At 44.0% G+C, this 24,830-nt stretch overlaps 1 protein-coding gene and 1 long non-coding RNA gene across 4 annotated transcripts in view; both read left to right on the forward strand.

Annotated features, from left to right (window-relative positions):
* The window catches only part of LOC121547107 (3-hydroxy-3-methylglutaryl-CoA lyase, cytoplasmic), a 53,910-nt gene that overhangs the window by 9,820 nt on the left and 19,260 nt on the right, over positions 1–24,830 (forward strand). The window contains exons 2-8 of one of the 3 annotated variants that reach the window (XM_041858218.1): positions 13,713–13,790; positions 15,949–16,056; positions 16,503–16,598; positions 17,103–17,251; positions 20,085–20,148; positions 21,116–21,304; positions 21,854–22,148. In XM_041858218.1, coding sequence (XP_041714152.1) covers positions 13,713–13,790; positions 15,949–16,056; positions 16,503–16,598; positions 17,103–17,251; positions 20,085–20,148; positions 21,116–21,304; positions 21,854–22,084 — 915 coding nt within the window. In that variant the 3' untranslated portion in view covers positions 22,085–22,148. Of the gene's footprint in view, positions 1–2,507; positions 2,591–13,712; positions 13,791–15,948; positions 16,057–16,502; positions 16,599–17,102; positions 17,252–20,084; positions 20,149–21,115; positions 21,305–21,853; positions 22,149–24,830 lie in introns of those variants that run through there. The other 2 variants (XM_041858219.2, XM_041858216.2) reach the window with 2 other exon arrangements.
* On the forward strand, positions 620–2,345 carry LOC121547109. The gene is made up of 5 exons (XR_005996492.1): positions 620–1,105; positions 1,198–1,376; positions 1,556–1,808; positions 2,089–2,218; positions 2,327–2,345. It is a non-coding gene; the product is annotated as an uncharacterized LOC121547109 (long non-coding RNA).

Here is a 24,830-nt window from a genome sequence, read left to right on the forward strand (position 1 = left end):
AATTTGACGACATGTTAGAAATTGCGTAATTCAAATCTGGTATTGGAATAAGAATCAAGAGATCTTCAATCCAAGCTTAATTTATTATATGCAAAATGTATGTATGATAAGTATGAAGGTTCGTATATACGGGTCCGCTGAAATACCACGCAGGGCACTCAGAGAACTAAACTATTGTTTACAGGTTCTTTCTCAAATACTCTGACAGAGAGTTCCCACCTCTTCTGTTGGCCAATCAGAGTAAAGGACTGAGTGTGGTTTAGACTTTACTCAGCCAATCCGTTGGCGCACGGGTTAGTCCCAAACCCTTGGCGCTCCACCCCTTGGCGCTCCACCGTTCCCAGGCATAAGTTGCTATCATAATAACCTGTAGAGTCAGCACCCAAAAGACACCCTTCCAATCTGTACTCTATGTACCTACGTTCAAGGACGGTTTCACAGACAACAAAGAGAGAGTGTTCGTATCTGTAAGAAATACAAGTCTTATCTGTCCTACCCCCTAACGTTCCTTACATGAATCACAGCCTGTTATGTGAAACAATTTATATCAGTATAGTACAAACCTATGCTTATCATTAATGCATTCCTTCTAAGTTATTCATCACATACAGATCCAATTATGAGAAAAATAGAACCCAACAGACATCATAATATGGCAAAGTTGTTTCCAACAAATGTTTTGCCTACTTTAGCATTGCCATCGTGTTTCCATGACCCTCTTCTTTAGTTTAATGTAGACTAAACAATCACATTAGCCTCCGAGGTGCAACCCATGTCTAGTGCACAAATACAGTAAATATTGGATGCAGCTATGATAGTACTAGGTAACTCATGTCAGTCTACAACAGTGTACTAACTAGCAGCAACAAACTCAAACCAACCCTGGGCCATAGCAAAACATGCATAGTGTAACGGCGTCACCGGCCTGAATCTAATCCAATCTGGAGCAGTCAGTCTACATCTGTAAAGCATCCAAACGAGATTGTTATTTCTCTAGCTATGTTTATAACTGAGGGATGATGACAATCATTGACCTTGTTTTTCTGTTAGACAAAATGCACAGTTGGTCATGAACGGATGCCAGGACCTACCAGAAAGAGCAAAGGTGGGTACCATAACATGTCTAGCAATGGGACTGCAATGGTTTAGCGACCTCCAAAAATAATTTAATTCACTGTTCTCTTGCTATTTTCACAGCTTGTCAGGCAAGACCTCAGAATAAAAGTGTGTAATGCGACACAAGTACCCGTGTGACACCTCATTCATTGTTTCCAGTCTCCCTCGACTCCTATGAAAAGGACAGACCATCATGAGGCCTCTGATTGTGACCCGAGTTGCTGCCCTGATGACACAGATGACTTCATCAACACAGACAAGTAATGTGAAAAGTTGTATTCAAAAACACTTGATAAAATAGTAGGCTAATTCCCCAGCCAAGCAGATACAACTAGTAGAGTCATTTTGGTTGTGAAGTGCATTAGCAAAAAGCTTTGCCCTTTCTTTAGAACAAAATGTAATTTACCACTTGGCTGTCTATTATATCATCCTGTTACAGGCCCTCCCAGTCAACACCACCTCATGAGATTGCCTGCTGCACTTGTTCAAGAGATGTCCAGTTTGCAGCCGGACATGCAGCATAAAGAACACCAGCAAGAGGGCCCCCTATCAGCATCATGCAGACATGCCCTCGCTGTGAGCACTCCTATGAATGGAACAGTTAGCCACATATTGCCAAGTATCCGACCAGCAACCTTCACCTGTCAGCGGCAACAGCTTTCACAGGCTCATAATTTGTACTAATACAGAAGGTAACCCACTTCATTACTTGGATACATTTGATAACCCAATTGTGAAACAAAATGTATGTAAACTGATATTATTTGTTGCTTATTTTCTATAATGTCCAGGGCATAACCTAGCCTGGTTGAACCAGCCTGATTGCTGTGTTCACCATTCTTTTTCATATAGAAATAGAAATGTGAACACAGCGATCAGGTTGGTTCCACCAGGCTGATCATAACCACCATTAATAATGTAATCAGTGCTCTGTGTGTGTGTGTGTGTGTGTGTTTGTGTGTGACTGACCAGTATCTTTGATGAGGGGCCAGGAGCTGATCTACGCTGCCATGCCTATCAATGGGGCTCTGGCAAAGGCCTCACCTCCAGCCTCACCTCTTGCCTGCTCACCAACGGTCGTCGATGGGGAGAACAGAATTAGGTAGGTTTAGTGTGACCTGCACAAACTTCAACATAGTACCTGTTTGTGTGTCAGATATTACCTATCCTAACTGCCATTGGTAATAGAACAGTGACTATGTGTTCACAGAAACATGTATGGAGCCAGCACATGGAGACTTGCAAGATGACGTGATGAAGTCCAGACAGACAGACGGGCTTGATACTGGTGTCTCTGAATGGAGAGAGACCTGGCACTCGGCATAAAATGTTTACTAGACACAACTTTTACTTGTATTGTCTTTTTTATTATTGAATTTAATGGTATCAGTCAGTATGCGGAAGGAGAAACCCTGTGTTTTTTTCTCACCAGGATGAGGGAACTCCTGTTGTATATGGGACACCACACAGGAAGGTATGACTACTCTGACATGTTTGCCAAGGTATCCCCATTATCACAAGACAAAATGCCGATAGGCAAGGTATCTGTATCAGCTAGGAATGACAATGAAAGATAAAAGGTGCACATTGTTATATTGGCAGAACACTGCTTCTATGGTATTATGTACAGGGTTGTTTATTCTACATGGACCTGTTACTACATTTGAAAGATATCAAAACACTTAGTTTAGAATATCTACATAAATTCAGCAATTGCATTCTTCTCATATTATTCTGTAGGCTACTTACCTATTCAAAGCTTCCTCCGGCATCTCACCATACATCTTCCTGTCGTTATTGAGTTCAAACTGCAGGATGTTTGTTTGTTGTGATTGAGTGGGGAGAAACAGTTGTGGGCAAGGTTCTGACAGATGGGTGTGTCTTGGTGGTGGCAAGGATACACCCAAGAAACACCCACATCAAACCACACCCCCAAGCCAACTCGCATTCGGCTTCTGTCATGGCCGCCAGCATTTCTTGAGGAGCAAGCCAAAAAACGAGGCCAAATCAGCAGGTGTAGTTCCCCTTTTACGGTTGTAACACATTATTGGACAGGAGAAACAGAGTTAAGTGGGAAAATAGTGCTTTGTTAGAGTTTGTGACAACAGATATAACATTTGTTTTCAGTGGTGGAAAATGTACCCAATTGTCATACTTGAGTAAAAGTAAAGATACCTTTATACAACATGACAAAAGTAAAAGTCACCCAGTAAAATCCTACTTGAGTAAAAGTCTAAAAGTATTAGGTTTTAAATATACTTAAGTATCAAAAGTAAAAGTATAAATAATTTTTACTTCCTTACAGTGGGGAAAAAAAGTATTTAGTCAGCCACCAATTGTGCAAGTTCTCCCACTTAAAAAGATGAGAGAGGCCTGTAATTTTCATCATAGGTACACGTCAACTATGACAGACAAATTGAGGAAAAAAAATCCAGAAAATCACATTGTAGGATTTTTAATGAATTTATTTGCAAATTATGGTGGAAAATAAGTATTTGGTCACCTACAAACAAGCAAGATTTCTGGCTCTCACAGACCTGTAACTTCTTCTTTAAGAAGCTCCTCTGTCCTCCACTCGTTACCTGTATTAATGGCACCTGTTTGAACTTGTTATCAGTATAAAATACACCTGTCCACAACCTCAAACAGTCACACTCCAAACTCCACTATGGCCAAGACCAAAGAGCTGTCAAAGGACACCAGAAACAAAATTGTAGACCTGCACAAGGCTGGGAAGACTGAATCTGCAATAGGTAAGCAGCTTGGTTTGAAGAAATCAACTGTGGGAGCAATTATTAGGAAATGGAAGACATACAAGACCACTGATAATCTCCCTCGATCTGGGGCTCCACGCAAGATCTCACCCCGTGGGGTCAAAATAATCACAAGAACGGTGAGCAAAAATCCCAGAACCACACGGGGGGACCTAGTGAATGACCTGCAGAGAGCTGGGACCAAAGTAACAAAGCCTACCATCAGAAACACACTACGCCGCCAGGGACTAAAATCCTGCAGTGCCAGACGTGTCCCCCTGCTTAAGCCAGTACATGTCCAGGCCCGTCTGAAGTTTGCTAGAGTGCATTTGGATGATCCAGAAGAGGATTGGGAGAATGTCATATGGTCAGATGAAACCAAAATATTACTTTTTGGTAAAAACTCAACTCGTCGTGTTTGGAGGACAAAGAATGCTGAGTTGCATCCAAAGAACACCATACCTACTGTGAAGCATGGGGGTGGAAACATCATGCTTTGGGGCTGTTTTTCTGCAAAGGGACCAGGACGACTGATTTGTGTAAAGGAAAGAATGAATGGGGCCATGTATCGTGAGATTTTGAGTGAAAACCTCCTTCCATCAGCAAGGGCATTGAAGATGAAACGTGGCTGGGTCTTTCAGCATGACAATGATCCCAAACACACCGCCCGGGCAACGAAGGAGTGGCTTCATAAGAAGCATTTCAAGGTCATGGAGTGGCCTAGCCAGTCTCCAGATCTCAACCCCATAGAAAATCTGTGGAGGGAGTTGAAAGTCCGTGTTGCCCAGCGACAGCCCCAAAACCCTTGAGCAAGGCACTTAACCCTAATTGCTCCTGTAAGTCGCTCTGGATAAGAGCGTCTGCTAAATGACTAAAATGTAAAATGTAAATGTAAAACATCACTGCTCTAGAGGAGATCTGCATGGAGGAATGGGCCAAAATACCAGCAACAGTGTGTGAAAACCTTGTGAAGACTTACAGAAAACGTTTGACCTGTGTCATTGCCAACAAAGGGTATATAACAAAGTATTAAGAAACTTTTGTTATTGACCAAATACTTATTTTCCACCATAATTTGCAAATAAATTCATTAAAAATCCTACAATGTGATTTTCTGGATTTTTTTTTCTCATTTTGTCTGTCATAGTTGACGTGTACCTATGATGAAAATTACAGGCCTCTCTCATCTTTTTAAGTGGGAGAACTTGCACAATTGGTGGCTGACTAAATACTTTTTTCCCCCACTGTATATTAAAACCTCTTAAGGATCTGACCCTTTTTTTTCAATTTTCGCCTAAAATGACATACCCAAATCTAACTGCCTGTACAGTCGTGGTCAAAAGTTTTGAGAATGACACAAGTATTGGTCTCCACAAAGTTTGCTGCTTCAGTGTTTTTATATATTTTTGTCAGATGTTACTATGGTATACTGAAGTATAATTACAAGCATTCCATAAGTGTCAAAGGCTTTTATTGACAATTACATTAAGTTTATGCAAAGAGTCAATATTTGCAGTGTTGACCCTTCTTTTTCAAGACCTCTGCAATCCGCCCTGGCATGCTTTAAATTAACTTCTGGGCCACATCCTGACTGATGGCAGCCCATTCTTGCATAATCAATGCTTGGAGTTTGTCAGAATTCGTGTGTTTTTGTTTGTCCACCCGCCTCTTGAGGATTGACCACAAGTTCTCAATGGGATTAAGGTCTGGGGAGTTTCCTGGCCATGGACCCAAAATGTCGATGTTTTGTTCCCCGAGCCACTTAGTTATCACTTTTGCCTTATGGCAAGGTGCTCCATCATGCTGGAAAAGGCATTGTTCGTCACCAAACTGTTCTTGGATGGTTGGGAGAAGTTGCTCTCGGAGGATATGTTGGTACCATTCTTTATTCATGGCTGAGTTCTTAGGCAAAATTGTGAGTGAGCCCACTCCCTTGGCTGAGAAGCAACTCCACACATGAATGGTCTCAGGATGCTTTACTGTTGGCATGACACAGGACTGATGGTAGCGCTCACCTTGTCTTCTCCGGACAAGCTTTTTCCCAAACAATCGGAAAGGGGATTCATCAGAGAAAATGACTTTACCCCAGTCCTCAGCAGTCCAATCCCTGTACCTTTTGCAGAATATCAGTCTGTACCTGATGTTTTTCCTGGAGAGAAGTGGCTTCCTCGCTGCCCTTCTTGACACCAGGCCATCCTCCAAAAGTATTTGTCTCACTGTGCTTGCAGATGCACTCACACCTGCCTGCTGCCATTCCTGAGCAAGCTCTGCACTGGTGGTGCCCTGATCTCGCAACTGAATCAACTTTAGGAGACGGTCCTGGCGCTTGCTGGACTTTCTTGGGCGCTCTGAAGCCTTTTTCACAACAATTGAACCTCTCTCCTTGAAGTTCTTGATGATCCGATAAATGGTTGATTTAGGTGCAATCTTACTAGCAGCAATATCCTTGCCTGTGAAGCCCTTTCTGTAACGATCCCGGCAGTCTGAGTCGGGTCCGGTCTGTGTACTAGTTTTTCTGCTCGTGATCTCCAGTTTCCCGAGGGTTCTGGAACGCTCCCTGCCTGGTTGCCGGGCAACGTTGCTAGGCGGGAGCTCTCTTGATTTCCGCACCTGCATCCCATCAGCAATCTGCACACCTGGTCCTGATCATCACCCTTCTTAGGCTCTGGCCTAACATCCATTCCCTGCCGGATCGTTAGCCATGAACAGTATGTTTATCAGCGGATCAGTCCTAGAGCTTAGAGCATTAGTTTTGTTGTTTTGCACCTTGTTTGCTGGTTGTATGCTTACCTCCGTTTTGTTCTCCCTACAGTCACTCGTCCGGAACCTTCACCCAACCTCTGCCTGATGGTCGGCGGCTGCCGAGCCATCATTGGACCAACCACTGCACCCTCTACAACTCATCCACGCCGCCCGCTCTGTTCCCTGGATTATTCAACATCACCCGTGGATCAGTTAAATAAACACTCACCTTTGACACCACTTACCTTGTCCTGGTCTGCTTCTGGGTTCTGGCTTAGTAAACCGTGACAGAACGATCCGGCCAGTAATGAACCCAGCGGACCTGGACTCTGTTCGCCATGCCATTACCCATCAGGAGAAGATGTTGGGCCATCATAGCACGGAGCTACAGGAGATCGCGTTGGCAGTTCGGAACCTTTCTACCGGTCTGACGGAGGTCCAGAACCAGCGCAAGTTTCCGGTGGAGGATCCACTACCGGTTTCACCCATCTCGCCTGCCGCGTCTGGAGCTGTGTCCTTCCGTGAGCCCAAGGTTCCGACGCCGGATAAATATGAGGGGGAGCTGGGAAGATGCCGTTCTTTCCTTATGCAGTGTGGGTTAGTGTTCGATCTACAGCCCTACTCTTATGCCACAGACAAGGCTAGGATAGCCTTTGTGATTGAGTTGCTGCGTGGTCGGCGCTGGAGTGGGCTTCAGCCGTTTGGGAACGACAAGACCCCTGCATGGCTTCATACCAGGGGTTCACGGCCGAGATGAGGAAGCTCTTCGACCATTCCGTCCGAGGGAGGGACGCAGCTAGGCGCCTGTTTTCGCTTCACCAAGGAACTCGCAGCGTGGCCGACTTCGTGATCGAGTTCAAGACGTTGGCTGTGGAGAGTGGGTGGAATGAGGAGTCTCTGCAAGCGGCCTTTTACCAGGGTCTGTCGGAGCAGCTCAAGGATGAGTTGATCTCCTATCCGGAGCCTAGTGACCTGGACAGCTTGGTAGCCTTGTCTATTCGGGTGGATAATCGAGTCCGAGAGCGAAGGAGGGAGAAGCAATGGGGTCCGTCCAATCGATCAGCTTCTCAGGTTCCAGTCGGGTCGGGGATTGGACCAGAATACGTCGATCATCGTCCACCACACAGGATTAGTGGAGAGGTCCTGTCTCCCGATTCTGAACCAATGCAAGTAGGGCGGCACGGGTTAACCAAGGAGGAACGCCAACTCAGACGTAGGACTAACTGTTGCCTCTACTGTGGTGGTTCGGGACATTACCTCGCCACCTGTTCCCGGCGGTCGTCAAACTGCGCGGCTCGCTAAAGTTGGGAGGACTTTTAGCGAGCCAGTTTCGACCTCTCAATACCTCTGTCAGACCCCGTTTCCCGGCTACCCTTGTGAACAGGAATCAGAGCTTAGCGATTAACGCTTTTATCGATTCAGGTGCCGATGGAAGCTTTCTTGATGCCGAGTTGGTGGAACAGCTGGGGCTTTCCAAGGAGCAATTGCCGGAAGCCATTGAAGCGACCACTCTGAACGGCAGTAGTCTGGCACGTATCACGATGAGGACTGAACCGGTTAAGATGCTGTTGTCGGGGAATCATTCGGAGATGATTTCATTCTTCATTCTGCCGTCTTCCCATGTTCCTCTGGTCCTTGGATACCCCTGGCTGAAGGAACACAATCCCACGTTCGATTGGGTGACGGGCAAGGTAACGAGTTGGAGCCTTGATTGTCATGCTAACTGTCTCAAGACTGCCTGTCCCCATTCGGTTCCCAGTCAGGTGATTGAGGCTAAACCCCCAGATTTGTCCCTGGTTCCCGAGACATATCACGATTTGGGGGAAGTGTTCAGTAAGCAGAAGGCTCTGTCACTCCCTCCCCACCGACCATATGATTGTGCCATCAACCTGTTCCCTGGAGCTGTCTACCCCAAGGGAAGGTTATACAGTATCTCCCGCCCTGAACGTGAGGCTTTGGAGACCTACATCAAGGAGTCCCTAGCTGCTGGTCTCGTTCGTCCCTCGTCATCACCCCTGGGGGCAGGATTCTTCTTTGTGGGTAAGAAGGATGGCTCTCTTCGACCGTGTATTGATTATCGGGGGTTGAATGACATCACGGTCAAGAACAAGTATCCCCCTGCCCTTGATGAGTTCTGCCTTCGACTCCTTACAGGGTGCTACGGTGTTCACCAAGCTAGACCTACGCAATGCGTATCACATGGTCCGGATCAGAGAGGGAGACGAGTGGTTGACGGGTTTCAATACACCGATGGGTCACTCGAGTATCAGGTGATGCCGTTTGGACTGACCAATGCTCCAGCGGTATTCCAGAGTATGGTGAAACGGCGTCCTGAGAGATATGATCGGTCTCTTTGTGTTTGTTTACCTGGATGACATTCTGATCTTCTCGAAGGAACCTTCCGACCACGTCCAGCATGTCCGGCAGGTTCTGCAGCGATTGTTGGAGAATCGCCTGTTCGTGAAGGCCGAGAAGTGCGAGTTTCACGCCCACACGACATCCTTTCTCGGGTACATCATCTCCAGGGGAGAGATTAGGATGGACCAGGAGAAGGTTAGAGCGGTTCTGGAATGGGCCCAGCCCGGTACGAGATTGCAGCTCCAGAGATTTTTGGGGTTTGCGAATTTCTACCGCAGATTCATCCGGGATTACAGCCGTGTGGCCGCTCCGTTAACTGCCTTGACTTCCAGTATCAGGAGCTTCAAGTGGAATCCGGAGGCGGATCGAGCGTTTCTGGATTTGAAGAGGCGATTCACCAACGCACCGATTCTCTCTCAACCGGACACGGCCCGTCAGTTCGTCGTTGAAGTGGACCGCGTCTGATGTGGGAGTTGGCGCCATCCTGTCGCAGCGATGCTCCACGGACAGTAAACTCCATCCCTGCGCCTACTACTCTCGTCGCCTTTCGCCTGCGGAGAGGAATTACGATGTGGGTAACCGGGAGCTTCTCGCGGTGAAACTTGCCTTGGAGGAGTGGCGCCACTGGTTGGAGGGGGCGGAGCAACCGTTTATTGTCTGGACTGACCACAAGAATCTTGCTTACGTGCAATCGGCTAGACGTCTCAACTCCCGTCAGGCCAGGTGGTCGTTGTTTTTCGGACGATTCAATTTTTCCCTGACGTTCCGACCTGGATCTAAGAACGGCAAGGCGGACGCCTTGTCTCGGATGTTCTCCAAGACGGAGGAGAGTGGGTCCAAGACCGAGACAATTCTCCCCCGGAACTGCGTCGTGGGAGCTGTTAGGTGGAAGATTGAGGAGGAGGTGATGGCGGCCCTTCGGACGCAGCCCGGTCCCGTAACGGTCCACCCGGTCGGTTGTTTGTGCCTGAGTCGGTTCGTCCTGCGGTCCTCAAATGGTCCCACGCCAGCAAGATGGCTTGTCACCCTGGCGTGGCTCGGACGATGGCGTTTCTTCGCAGACGTTTTTGGTGGCCTGCCATGGCCGAGGATACTCGGGGTTATGTTGCTGCCTGTCCAGTGTGTGCGCAGAATAAGAGTACCAATCGGCCCAGCTCTGGACTACTTCACCCCCTTCCTATTCCCCGGCGACCATGGTCGCATCTGGCCCTGGACTTTGTCACTGGGTTGCCCGCTTCTGAGGGGAACACGGTCGTTCTGACTATCGTGGACAGATTCAGCAAGTTCGCCCACTTTGTGCCAATTGCCAAGCTTCCCTCTGCCTCGGAGACGTCCGAGATCCTGGTTAGGGAGGTTTTCAGGGTCCACGGTTTGCCCAGTGATATCGTTTCCGACCGTGGCCCTCAGTTTACCTCTGCTGTCTGGAAGTCCTTCTGTTTGGCCATTGGAGCTACAGTCAGTCTCACATCTGGTTTTCACCCCCAATCTAATGGTCAGGCGGAGAGAGCCAACCAGAAGATGGAATCCACGCTACGCTGCCTGGCCTCTTCCAACCCCACCTCCTGGGTCTCTCAGTTGCCTTGGGTTGAGTATGCCCACAATACTCTCCCTACATCTTCCACTGGGATGTCTCCCTTCCAGTGCCTGTATGGCTACCAACCTCCCTTGTTCCCTTCTCAGGAGAAGGAGCTCTCAGTGCCTTCTGTTCAGGCCCATATTCGTCGTTGCCACCGGACCTGGCATCGGGCCAGAAAGGCACTCCTTAGAGTTTCGGACCGGTATCAGCTCCAGGCGAATCGTCGCCGGATCCCCGCTCCCACCTATACCATCGGAGATAGGGTCTGGTTGGCCACACGGGATCTTCCTTTACGGACTGAGTCTAGGAAGTTGTTACCGAAGTTCATTGGTCCGTTTGTGGTGGAGAAGGTGATCAATCCGGTGGCAGTTCGACTCAAACTCCCGAGGACGCTCAGAGTCCATCCCACCTTTCATGTCTCCTGCCTCAAGCCTGTTTTCCTCAGTCCTCTGTTGCCTCCTCCGCCTCCTCCTCCTCCTCCTCGGATGATCGGAGGTGGTCCTGCCTACACGGTGCGACGCATCATGGATTCCAGACGGCGGGGCCGGGGTTTCCAGTATCTCGTGGACTGGGAGGGGTATGGTCCTGAAGAGAGGAGTTGGATTCCGCGGCGACAGATCCTAGATGCTGACCTCATTCGTGACTTCTACCGCCTCCATCCTGGCGCTCCGGGAGTCCGCCCGGTGGCGTTCGTCGGAGGGGGTACTGTAACGATCCCGGCAGTCTGAGTCGGGTCCGGTCTGTGTACTAGTTTTTCTGCTCGTGATCTCCAGTTTCCCGAGGGTTCTGGAACGCTCCCTGCCTGGTTGCCGGGCAACGTTGCTAGGCGGGAGCTCTCTTGATTTCCGCACCTGCATCCCATCAGCAATCTGCACACCTGGTCCTGATCATCACCCTTCTTAGGCTCTGGCCTAACATCCATTCCCTGCCGGATCGTTAGCCATGAACAGTATGTTTATCAGCGGATCAGTCCTAGAGCTTAGAGCATTAGTTTTGTTGTTTTGCACCTTGTTTGCTGGTTGTATGCTTACCTCCGTTTTGTTCTCCCTACAGTCACTCGTCCGGAACCTTCACCCAACCTCTGCCTGATGGTCGGCGGCTGCCGAGCCATCATTGGACCAACCACTGCACCCTCTACAACTCATCCACGCCGCCCGCTCTGTTCCCTGGATTATTCAACATCACCCGTGGATCAGTTAAATAAACACTCACCTTTGACACCACTTACCTTGTCCTGGTCTGCTTCTGGGTTCTGGCTTAGTAAACCGTGACACTTTCTGTGCAAAGCAATGTGTTTCCTTGCAGGTAACCATAGTTAACAGAGGAAGAACAATCATTTCAAGCACCACCCTCCTTTTAAAGCTTCCAGTCTGTTATTCTAACTCAATCAGCATGACAGAGTGATCTCCAGCCCTGTCCTCGTCAACACTCTCACCTGTGTTAACGAAAGAATCACTGACATGATGTCAGCTGGTCCTTTTGTGGCAGGGCTGAAATGCAGTGGAAATGTTTTTGGGGGATTAAGTTCATTTTCATGGCAAAGAGGGACTTTGCAATTCATCTGATCACTCTTCATAACATTCTGGAGTATATGCAAATTGCCATCATAAAAACTGAGGCAGCAGACTTGGTGAAAATTAATATTTGTGTCATTCTCAAAACTTTTGACCACGACTGTAGTTCAGGCCCTGAAGCAAGGATATGCATTTTCTTGATACCATTTGAAAGGAAACACTTTGAACTTTGTGGAAATGTGAAATTAATGTAGGAGTATATAACACATTAGATCTGGTAAAAGATAATACAAACAAAAAAACATGTGTTTTCTATTTATTTATATTTATCATCTTTGAAATGCAAGAGAAAGGCAACAATATAATATTGCAGTTTAGGTGCAATTTAGATTTTGGACACTAGATGGCAACAGTGTGTGTGCAAAGTTTCAGATTGATCCAGTGAAGCATTGCAATACTGGACCATTTTGTATCAAGTCTTCCCAAATGGGCCGAATTGGTCAATTTTCAAGTACATAACTATAGAGAACATACAAAAATGATATGGTAATTCAAAATGTAAGTTTACACACACCCAGGAATGTCATACATGATGGATCATTAGCTTATACACTAACTTTCACACATCTAGATGGCCGGGCAGGGTGGGTGTGGAGCCAGAGACAGCAGGGGTTCAAACTGTAGAACCCAGTTCCTACATTTGAATATAAAAATTGATTTTATCAAACAAAACTATGCTACATTTTATCTCTGGGACCCTTAGGATGTCAAATCAGAGCAAGATTAGTGAATGCTGTTGTATTTTTTTGACTTTGTTTTGTTTTACCCCATATGTAACTCTGTGTTGTTGTTTTTATCGCACTGCTTTGCTTTGTCTTGGCCAGGTCGCAGTTGTAAATGAGAACTTGTTCTCAACTGGCTTACCTGGTTAAATAAAGGTTAAATAAAATAAAATAAAAATAAAAATGTAAGCACATTATTTACATTCAGAGGTGAATGTATCAAACCAGTTGCTGTGATAAGTTTGTTGTTGTTGTGCACTGTCCTCAAACAATAGCATGGTATTTATTCACTGCAATAGCTACTGTAAATTGGACAGTGCAGTTAGATTAACAAGAATTTAAGCTTTCTGCCCATATAAGACATGTCTATGTCCTGGAAAGTTTGCTGTTACTTACAACAGTCATGCTAATCACATTAGCACACGTGAGCTCAACCTTCCCGTACACGGGACACCGATCCCGTAGAGGTTAAGCAAACCAGAAGGCACCATTTTCTTGTTTTTTTATGGATAGCCAGGGGAACGCTCCAACACTCAGACATCATTTACAAACAAACCATGTGTTTAGTGAGTCCGCCAGATCAGAGGCAGTAGGGATGACCAGGGATGTTCTCTTCATAAGTGTGTGAATTAGACCATTTTCCCATCCTGCTTAGCATTCAAAATGTAACTTTTGGGTGTCAGGGAAAATGTATGGAGTAAAAAGTACATAATTTTATTTAGGAATGTAGTGAAGTACAAGTAAAGGTTGTCAAAAATATAAATAGTAAAGTACAGATAACCCAAAAACTACTTTCAGGTATTTTTACTTAAGTACTTTACACCACTGTTTGTTTTCAATATCTAACATTACTCTTTCTTTTCATTTTCAGCGCACTTTAACACGTGAATATCCAGAGTATGTCAAAATTATTGAAGTCGGTCCAAGAGACGGACTTCAAAATGAAAAGGTATATATTTTCATCACAGTCACACATCTGACAACACAGCCTTATTCTAAAATTGATTAAATAAAATGTTTTCCTCATCAATTCACACACAATACCCCGTAATGACAAAGCAAAAACAGGTTTTAAGACATTTTTGCAAATGTATTAAAAAATGTTTTACAAAACTTATATACATAAGTATACAGACCCTTTGCTATGAGACTCGAAATTGAGCTCAGGTGCATCCTGTTTCCATTGATCATCCTTGAGATGTTTCTACAACTTGATTGGAGTCCACCTGTGGTAAATTCAATTGATTGGACATGATTTGGAAAGGCACACACCTGTCTACATAAGGTCCCACAGTTGATGGGGCATGTCAGAGCAAAAACCAAGCCATGAGGTTGAATGAATTGTCCTTAGAGCTCCGAGACAGGATTGTGTCGAGGCACAGTTTTGGGGAAGACTACCAAAACATTTCTGCAACATTGAAGGTCCCCAAGAACACAGTGCCCTCCATCATTCTTAAATGGACGAAGTTTGAAACCTCCAAGACTTCCTAGAGCTGGCCGCCTGGCCAAACTGAGCAATCGGGGGAGAAGGGCCTTGGTCAGGGAGGTGACCAAGAACCCCATGGTCACTCTGACAGAGCTCCAGAGTTCCTCTGTGGAGATGGGAGAACCTTCCAGAAGGACAACCATCTCTGCAACACTCCACCAATCAGGCCTTTATGGTAGAGTGGCCAGACGGAAGCCACTCCTCAGTAAAAGGCACATGACCGCCCACTTGGAGTTTGCCAAAAGGCACCTTAAGGACTCTCAGATCATGAGAAACAAGATTCTCTGGTCTGCTGAAACCAAGATTGAACTCTTTGGCCTGAATGCCAAGCCTCATGTCTGGAGGAAACCTGGCACCGTCCCTACAGTGAAGCATTGTGGTGGCAGCATCATGCTGTGGGGATGTTTTTAAGCGGCAGGGACTGGGAGACTAGTCAGGATCGAGGGAAAGATGAACGGAGCAAAGTACAGAGAGATCCTTGATGAAAACCTGCTCCAGAGATCTCAGGACCTCAGACTGGGGCGAAGGTTCACCTTCCAAAAGAACAACAACCCTAAGCACACAGCCAAGACAACGCAAGAGTTTCTTCGGGACAAGTCTCTGAATGTCCTTGAGTGGCCCAACCAGAGCCCGGACTTGAACCCGATCTAACATCTCTGGAGAGACCTGAAAATAGCTGTGCAGCGACGCTCCCCATCCAACCTGACAGAGCTTGAGTGGATCTGAAGAGAAGAATGGGAGAAACTCCACAAATACAGGTGTGCCAAGCTTGTAGCGTCATACCCAATAAGACTTGAGGCTGTAATCACTGCCAAAGGTGCTTCAACAAAACACTGAGTAAAGGGTCTGAAGAATTATGTAAATGTGATGTGGGGTATTGTGTGTAGATTGATGAGAAAAACAACAACAATTACATAACTTTTAGAATAAGGCTGTAACATGTGGAAAAAGTCAAGGGGTCTGAATACTTTCCGAATGCACTGTACATTTACAAATGATTTGTGTTCACTACACCATTACAAACTCAATATGACATCTGAGACCTGAAAGCTTGCTTCTTTTGTGGTAAGCCCACATTTGTATTACGTAACTATCCTTTTGATTGATTCCTGGTTGATTTGATGATCCCCTTAAACATATGGATTATTTTTCTATGATTACCCCAGACATGTGTTTCACATTTTCTTCTCAAAAAATGTATTGATCAAATGAACACCAACTGCCCTTGAAATCTATGGGAAACATGACATGATTTTACCAGATGGCTCATATGTTGTATGTTTAGTATGGCTGTGTCGCAACCTTATCATTCCCATATTGAAATCTGCTGTAGCTGTACAGATTGACATGATGACAAAGTCAAACTCTGGGGGTACTACATGCTTTAATTGTAGGAGATACTGTATGTTTGGAAGAAGTGGACCTAGCAGGTGAGTGCCGTAAATTACTCTGGTTGCAAAGACATTGTAGCTGAATTGCCCAGATGTCCACTCCGCATATACCTCCAATCTTGAGAAGGGATCAGAATCAGATCCAGAAAGATGGGATCAGAATCAGATCCAGAAAGATGGGATCAGAATCAGATCCAGAAAGAGACGGTCTCCATGTCATTGTTTTCCAGGAAATGGTTCCGACAGGAGTCAAAATCCAGCTGATAAACATGCTCTCAGAAACAGGCCTGCCTGTGATCGAGGCCACCAGCTTTGTGTCTTCAAAGTGGGTACCACAGGTAATAACTCTTCTTTGTGTTCCCAGAAAGTTTACTGAGTGATGTATTAGGCTGTCATTGTTCTCTCCAGGACTACTGGGAGAAACCTGCTCCTCCAGTATCCCAGTTATGCCCTGGACTCGCAGATGTTTTCGGGGAAAACCTTGACAAATAGGCCTATTCCAGAACCTGTTGTTTTCCAAGCACTTTATTTTGTTTGCCTGTGTAAAATATAGGACAGCTCAACTCATGAAATAAACTACAGATGTCTGTGTCATATTCTTGAGTTGTATTGAGACATATGATGTGGAGCAGCTATCTCTGCATTTCTATAAGTTTTCGCAAAACCCATATCTAGGCTACATACTAGTCTCACTTGCCAGGCGCAGGGACCTCCACCAGCAGCTGTGGGAAGAGACTATACTCTGTCGACATATTTTGTAAACATTATTTTCTATGTTGTCAAGATGGCGGACCACACTGAAGTGCTTCAAGCCATCCACAGATCTTCTCATGCTCGTTATCCTGTTCTGACACCCAACATGCACGGCTTTCGGGATGCTGTAAGCATTTCATTATTCATGCAAGAAATCACACTCTTTAAAAAGAACAGATATCTCCCCAGGCTTCTCTGATGTTTAGTGCTATATAGAGGCTGAGGGTACACTATGCCTGAGATTAACGGAGAAGTTTTAAAGTAAAATGTTTTGCATTATGTTACATCTGATAAAAAGCATGAGCTAGCGCACACCCAGAGAACATCACTTAGTGTAGAGGTGCTGACCAACGGAGAATAAACTGTAAGCTATAAAAACAAATAAAGAGAGTCGCACCCTCTATGTATAAACTCCCAGTCATTTATTGGGTAAAAAACCACCAACGTTTCGGCATCAGGTCTGAAGAAGGCACAGTAATGCCGAAACGTTGGTGGTTTCTTACCCAAGAAATTACTGAGAGTTTATATAAAGAGTGTGCGACTCTCTTTATTTGTTTTTATACCATAATGTTACATCAAAATAATGTGATTACATATTCCTATGTTGCAACTTCCCTCTGTCCTGTTGAAGGTTGCAGCTGGTGCTACTGAAGTGGCCGTGTTTGGGTCTGCCTCTGAGACCTTCAGTCGGAAAAATATAAATTGCTCTATCGATGCCAGCATGCTGAGGTTGGAGGAAGTCATTTGCGCTGCTAAACAACAACAGATTCCAGTCCGTGGGTTTGTATTATTCCTTACTTTGTGCTTCTTCCCCAGTAAAAACATTTTACTTTAATATCTTGCAATAATTCCATATGCTCTATAGCTGATGTCAACCATGTACAGTTGCACTTTTCTTAATTTTTTTTCCTATTTCTTCTAAAAAAAATAAGTTGAAATTGAAAAAGCAGTTTGGTCTCCACACCATGTTATTGGATTTTCAACATTGCAGAACCAATTTTATTTTTGTAAACTTAAGTTTACAATTTTAATTTAAAAAATAAAGACGAATTGTATGGAATGGTTACTGGGGGCCTTGAACGTGTGCAAGTCATCATGAAATCAAGACTATCAATGTGTTTTGGGGTCCAGTGTTCAACTCAGTGTCCAAAAACTGGGTCTCCATTGAAGGTTGTGGGTCTTCCAGCAGGACAACGACCCCAAACACATATCAAAAGCAACCATGAATGGTTCAAGAAGAAACACTGGACTCTCTGAATCAGATCCATAACCCACGGCGAGAGCTGAAAACAGCAGTTGGTGGAGGGCAACCCTCAAACATTGAAGAATTTGAGCAGTTTGCTGCTGAAGAGTGGGCCAAATTGCCAGTAGAAAGGTGCAACAAGCTCATTGAAGGCTACAAGAAGCAATTGTTGTCAGTTATCTTGGCCAAAGGCTGATCAACCAAGTACTATCTCTGGGGTGCCAGTAATTGTGTCCATGCCATTTGTCTTTATTTTCTAAATTAAACTGGAAATTTAAGTTTACAAAAATAAAATTGGTTCTGCAATGTTGGAAATCCAATAACAAGGTGTGGAGAAAAAGGTTTTTGAAATTTCAACTTATTTCTTAAGAAATAGGTAAATATTTAAGTGCAAGGATGCCAATATATTTGACCAAAACTGTATGTTTATGTTGACTTTGAAAAAAATGAACTACAGTAAAATGTTTCATAGGCCTAATGTTACTCTCTCTATTAGCAAAGGTACACTCAGACAGCGCTAAATGACTCCAGAAATAATAGGTTAACAAGCAAATTTCCAGATGTGCACTGATCGTTCTATGTGTTGCTACAACTACAAGTCCAGATGGACAGTATAGAACCGCTGACATGAAGCATGTTTAAATTCTTTGGTACAGTAGCCCCCTTTCATCCAAACAACGCCGCAATGCCATGGCAACGCATCAGTTTGACACAGGCGTTCTGGCAAATGGCCTGCTGTTGGAGATGGCTTGGGCAGCACTCCCTTCCCTCGAGTCCAGCTAGAACTTTCTGGAAGTTCCGGTGGCAAACTGAGGTATCGTCTAACGGCTGCGAACCCAAGAGAAACATTTTCTACTTTTCACATGTTGTCCGCTATTTCAGGCGGTGAACGTTTCCTACACATATGGAATCGCCATATAGTTTGACAACACTCCCCTGCCTCATTTCTCACTGCTACTGTCAACAACATAACCACTACATATAACAAAATATTCAACACCAATTGGATATAAGATTTGAAGTCTATATTGCACTGGCAGTTAGTGGTTACTGAATCCAGAAAACAGAGTTATGATCTACCTTAATTCTAATGACAGATAGCATAAATGATATGAGTTTTTGACTAGAGAGAGTTAACCTTTTAGTGCAATTCACTTTGTGACATTTGGCAAAGTTGGCATGTTTATGACCCATGTATTAATATATGCCATGAGTGTTCATGATCCATGTATTAATATATGCCATGTGTGTTTATGATCCATGTATTAATATATGTGTGTTCATGACCCATGTATTAATATATGCCATGAGTGTTTATGATCCATGTATTAATATATGCCATGAGTGTTTATGACCCATGTATTAATATATGCCATGAGTGTTCATGACCCATGTATTAATATATGTGTGTTCATGACCCATGTATTAATATATGCCATGAGTGTTTATGATCCATGTATTAATATATGTGTGTTCATGACCCATGTATTAATATATGCCATGAGTGTTTATGATCCATGTATTAATATATGCCATGAGTGTTTATGATCCATGTATTAATATATGTGTGTTCATGACCCATGTATTAATATATGCCATGAGTGTTCATGATCCATGTATTAATATATGCCATGTGTGTTTATGATCCATGTATTAATATATGTGTGTTCATGACCCATGTATTAATATATGCCATGAGTGTTCATGATCCATGTATTAATATATGTGTGTTCATGACCCATGTATTAATATATGCCATGAGTGTTCATGATCCATGTATTAATATATGCCATGTGTGTTTATGATCCATGTATTAATATATGTGTGTTCATGACCCATGTATTAATATATGCCATGAGTGTTTATGATCCATGTATTAATATATGCCATGAGTGTTTATGACCCATGTATTAATATATGCCATGAGTGTTCATGACCCATGTATTAATATATGTGTGTTCATGACCCATGTATTAATATATGCCATGAGTGTTTATGATCCATGTATTAATATATGTGTGTTCATGACCCATGTATTAATATATGCCATGAGTGTTTATGATCCATGTATTAATATATGCCATGAGTGTTTATGATCCATGTATTAATATATGTGTGTTCATGACCCATGTATTAATATATGCCATGAGTGTTTATGATCCATGTATTAATATATGCCATGTGTGTTTATGATCCATGTATTAATATATGTGTGTTCATGACCCATGTATTAATATATGTGTGTTCATGACCCATGTATTAATATATGTGTGTTCATGACCCATGTATTAATATGTGTGTGTTCATGACCCATATATTAATGTATGCCATGAGTGTTTATATTTACCATTTATGTTTGTTCTCTTTTAGATATGTTTCTTGTGCACTAGGATGTCCATACGAGGGACCCATTGAACCCACTAAAGTTACAGAGGTAAGACAACACTTCTGCATTGCCTTCTTCTGTGAATAATGTATACTTTGTATGTGGGTCGCTCCACGATATTAGTCCCTTTTGGCTGGTGTAACTTGGTGAAAAAAAACAACGTTTTATTCAACGTTCAACTTAATAAAAAACGTTTTCCCATCTCAAGATAAATAAAACAATTACTATAGTACGTGCCTATTAAGTGCCAAATAAAATAACAGGGTTGACCGTAACAGGGTTGACGATTTAATCTTAAATCAGCCATAAATCCCCTTGTGACAGGGGAAATGGAAGCTTGTTGTGTGCAACAGGGAGTGGCAATTGAATGCAAGCTTCACAAAGAAAATGTAATTGTGCAAACATTTCTTGTCAATTGTACACTGGAGTTGCTTACCAAGAAGACATTGAATGTTCCTGAGTGGCCTAGTTACAGTTTTGACTTAAATTGGCTGTCTAGCAATGATCAACAATCAACTTGACAGAGCTTGAAGAATTTCCAAACGAATAATGGGCACATATTGTACAATCCAGTTGTGCAAAGCTCTTAGAGACTCATAACTGTAATCACCACCAAAGTCGGGGTATTGTGTGTAGATGGGTGAGAAAAAAAATCAATTTGGAATTCAGGCTGTAACACAACAAAATGTGGAATACGTCAAGTGGTATGAATACTTTCTGAAGGCACTGTATAGTAAAGAGCACTTCATTTCATATATCAGGCTTTTAAAATTAAATATTAGTGTACAATTTCTACTTAAAATATGAAAGGGACCAAATAGGGATTCATTTCGTGTACATGTAATCTAAACAAAGGACTGTTTTCCTTTTCTCGACAAATGAAAAAACATTCATATGTCTGTAATGCTGTAAGTACAGCATACACAGTTCTTATCAAGCGAAAGAGCTCTGAGCTCCTGCCCGTTGATGTTTCCAAGGGACTTGTTATGATAAATTGCTCTATTCTTGGCTATAGGTGGTCAAGCGGTTGTATGAACTGGGCTGCTATGAGGTGTCTCTGGGGGATACTACCGGTGTAGGCACCCCAGGTTCCATGGCCAAGATGCTGCACTGCGTCATGAAGGAGGTACCCAGCAGCGCTCTGGCCGTTCACTGCCACGACACCTACGGCCAGGCTCTGGCCAACATCCTAACTGCACTGCAGGTAACGAGCTAACAGCTAACATTCAAGCACAATATGGGCACGATGGTTGTTTCAAAAGCCCCTGACAATCTAGGGTATGAGTAATCTGTAGTAAAACATTACTGAAAGGCTGCATGGTAAACCTTCATGACACATTACATAACAATGTGGTAAAGGGACATTATGAAGTGATCCAAGATAGTACAAATGTTGGATCTTCATTTGAGCCAGTTTGCTACAGCAGGAAAATAATCCTGTAACAACAGGAAATGTGAACTATTATGTGGATTATAATTAATGGGCATTTTTGTAAGGGTTGATACACTTTTCGTAAGGGAAAGTCTGACATTTCAAAGTGGAAATTACACTCAACTACACTACACGTTTTACATTTCCTACATTGCAGGAAAGTTCTCTCATCAAATGAAAGTTCTACATCTGCATTACAGTATGAATGCTTTTGCGTGCCAAACGTCTTGTGTGCTCGGTTTGTTTTGTGAGAATTGAGGAGGCATTGTGAAGGGGGTCCACACAAAGGCTCACCTATCTGGTGTCTGTTTCACATGACAGTGCCCTGGCCTTGAAAAAGGTACTGAGTGCGAGGGGAGGAAACAGCCAGCCCTGAGGGACTCCGAACTCATCTGCTGCTTGGCTGTTGCACTATCTGACAGTGCTGCACTTAAAAGGCACGGGGAAAATTATCCTATCATTGGCCCGCATGAAACACATGGCAAATGGAGAAGGCGAAAGAAACCCGTCCAGACCAGTAACTATGTAACCGAGACAGGGAGAATGCAGTGACTATCGCTGGATTCATTGAGAAATCGAGAGCTTGGGACTATAAGGTTCTATCTGCAAAAAGATGATTCTGAGATAATTGGCTTCAAAGTTTCGAACTCTCATTGGTTTGAATGGTGTCAGCAATTCTAATATTGTATTATTTTGAACTTAACAACATGAATTGGGGTATTTAGAGTACTATATAGGTAGAGGGCATTGAACAGAACAAGGCTATGTCATTTTGACAAAAATGCAGATAGAACCTTATAGTCCCAAGCTCCCGAAATGTAAGACTCATGGTAAGACATTTAGAAAAAGTCTAAATGTCAAGAAAAAAGGCATCATTCACTTAAGATAATCTCTGACAATTTTCATTGTTTCATTGTGTTGCAATCCCACTTACCCTAAATAACCCAAAGTCTGCATAACTGTTATCACCGATTCATGGCTTTACTTAAGAATTTATATACACAGCAAATTCTCCAGTGTTAAATCAAACACTGACAGTGTTACATTTAACACTGGTCCAGCGTCTATGCATTTCCACACTTTTCAGTGTTAAATTAACACAGTGCTTAGTCTAAAGCCTTATTTGCATAAAACATAGATATTGAAACAAACAATTCTAAAAATCAACCTGCAATAGAGCATGCTGGGAAATTTGATAATGATGGCCGTGGTTTTGGTTTAACACTGGTTATTAACACTGACACTTGGGTTCTTTTACAACAATTAGTTTTAATTTAACACTTACAGAGTTAATTTTAATCCTGAATCAACACTAGAAATGTTACACTGAAAAATGTACACTATTTAACACTGGCCAATTTGCTGTGTACTTCCATGCTCAAGGAATTGTACATGTTCATAAAACAGCTTTCTGTTTTGCATTTAAACAAATAACCTTTCAGCAGATCCTGATGTTGGGCACTTTTGACAAGGGGTGAGAAGAACCAGAGGGTGGGTGAAATTCCTTTCTGTGAATCACATTGAAATTGATTTATCACAGCTGCCCCATGAACATTGAAAATAATAACAGGCGTGGATATTTAGCCAACCATTTGTTCTCCTCCCATCTCAACAACCTCAGTGGAAATGAAAGATTTTATCACAGACTTTTCATTACTGAGTGCCAGTAGTCCATGCCACCAACAGGGATAGAAATGAATTCCACTAACCCCTGTCAACCCCGTGTCAACTCTGCTTTTGTTCATGATAATGACATTCCACGCTCTTTGTACCTTTCTTTTGCAACGTTCTGGGGTCCTTTGTTACAAACCCACCTTGGCGGGTCACACAATGACAAAGTATGTACTTGGTTTTTCAGACTTGACTGGGAAATAGATTTGATCTGGCCCAACGTTTCCATGTAAACTGCAGCTGACTTGCTGAGCTATTGATAGAACTCAGTGTAGCCTCTTGGCTGAGAATTCAGACCTGTTCTTACTCACGCTTAGCTCCTCTACACTAAGCAAAGTGAGTCCAAGCCAAAGCTCATGGACAGAGCTTTAATCTTGTGAATCTCGCTAAATACACTACATGTACAAAAGTATGTGGACATCCCTTCAAATTAGTGGATTCGGCTATTTCAGCCACACCCATTGCTAACAGGTGTATAAAATTCAAAGTGCCTCTGGAAGCAACGTCAGCACAAGAACTGTTCAATCAATCAATCAATCAATTTTATTTTATATAGCCCTTCTTACATCAGCTAATATCTCGAAGTGCTGTACAGAAACCCAGCCTAAAACCCCAAACAGCTAGTAATGCAGGTGTAGAAGCACGGTGGCTAGGAAAAACTCCCTAGAAAGGCAAAACCTAGGAAGAAACCTAGAGAGGAACCAGGCTATGAGGGGTGGCCAGTCCTCTTCTGGCTGTGCCGGGTGGAGATTATAACAGAACCATGCCAAGATGTTCAAAAATGTTCATAAGTGACAAGCATGGTCAAATAATAATCAGGAATAAATCTCAGTTGGCTTTTCATAGCCGATCATCAGAGTTTAAAACAGCAGGTCTGGGACAGGTAGGGGTTCCATAACCGCAGGCAGAACAGTTTAAACTGGAATAGCAGCAAGGCCAGGCGGACTGGGGACAGCAAGGAGTCACCACGGCCGGTAGTCCCGACGTATGGTCCTAGGGCTCAGGTCTCTCAGTTGGCTTTTCATAGCCGATCATTTAGAGTTGAAAACAGCAGGTCTGGGACAGGTAGGGGTTTCGTAGCCGCAGGCAGAACAGTTGAAACTGGAATAGCAGCAAGGCCAGGCGGACTGGGGACAGCAAGGTGTCATCATGCCCGGTAGTCCTGACGTATGGTCCTAGGGCTCAGGTTCTCAGAGAGAAAGAGAGAACGAGAGAATTAGAGAGAGCATACTTAAATTCACACAGGACACTGGATAAGACAGGAGAAGTACTCCAGGTATAACCAACTAACCCCAGCCCCCGACACATAAACTACTGCAGCATAAATACTGGAGGCTGAGACAGGAGCGGTCCGGAGACACTGTGGCCCCATCCGAAGAAACCCCGGACAGGGCCAAACAGGAAGGATATAACCCCACCCACTCCGCCAAAGCACAGCCCCCGCACCACTAGAGGGATATCCCCAACCACCAACTTACAATCCTGAGACAAGGCCGAGTATAGCCCACAGAGGTCTCCACCACAGCACAAACCAAGGGGGCGCCAACCCAGACAGGAAGATCACGTCAGTAACTCAACCCACTCAAGTGACGCACCCCTCCCAGGGATGGCATGAAAGAGCACCAGC

This window comes from Coregonus clupeaformis, chromosome 31, assembly GCF_020615455.1.
Source record: "Coregonus clupeaformis isolate EN_2021a chromosome 31, ASM2061545v1, whole genome shotgun sequence".
In the NCBI taxonomy this organism is placed as follows: domain Eukaryota; kingdom Metazoa; phylum Chordata; class Actinopteri; order Salmoniformes; family Salmonidae; genus Coregonus; species Coregonus clupeaformis.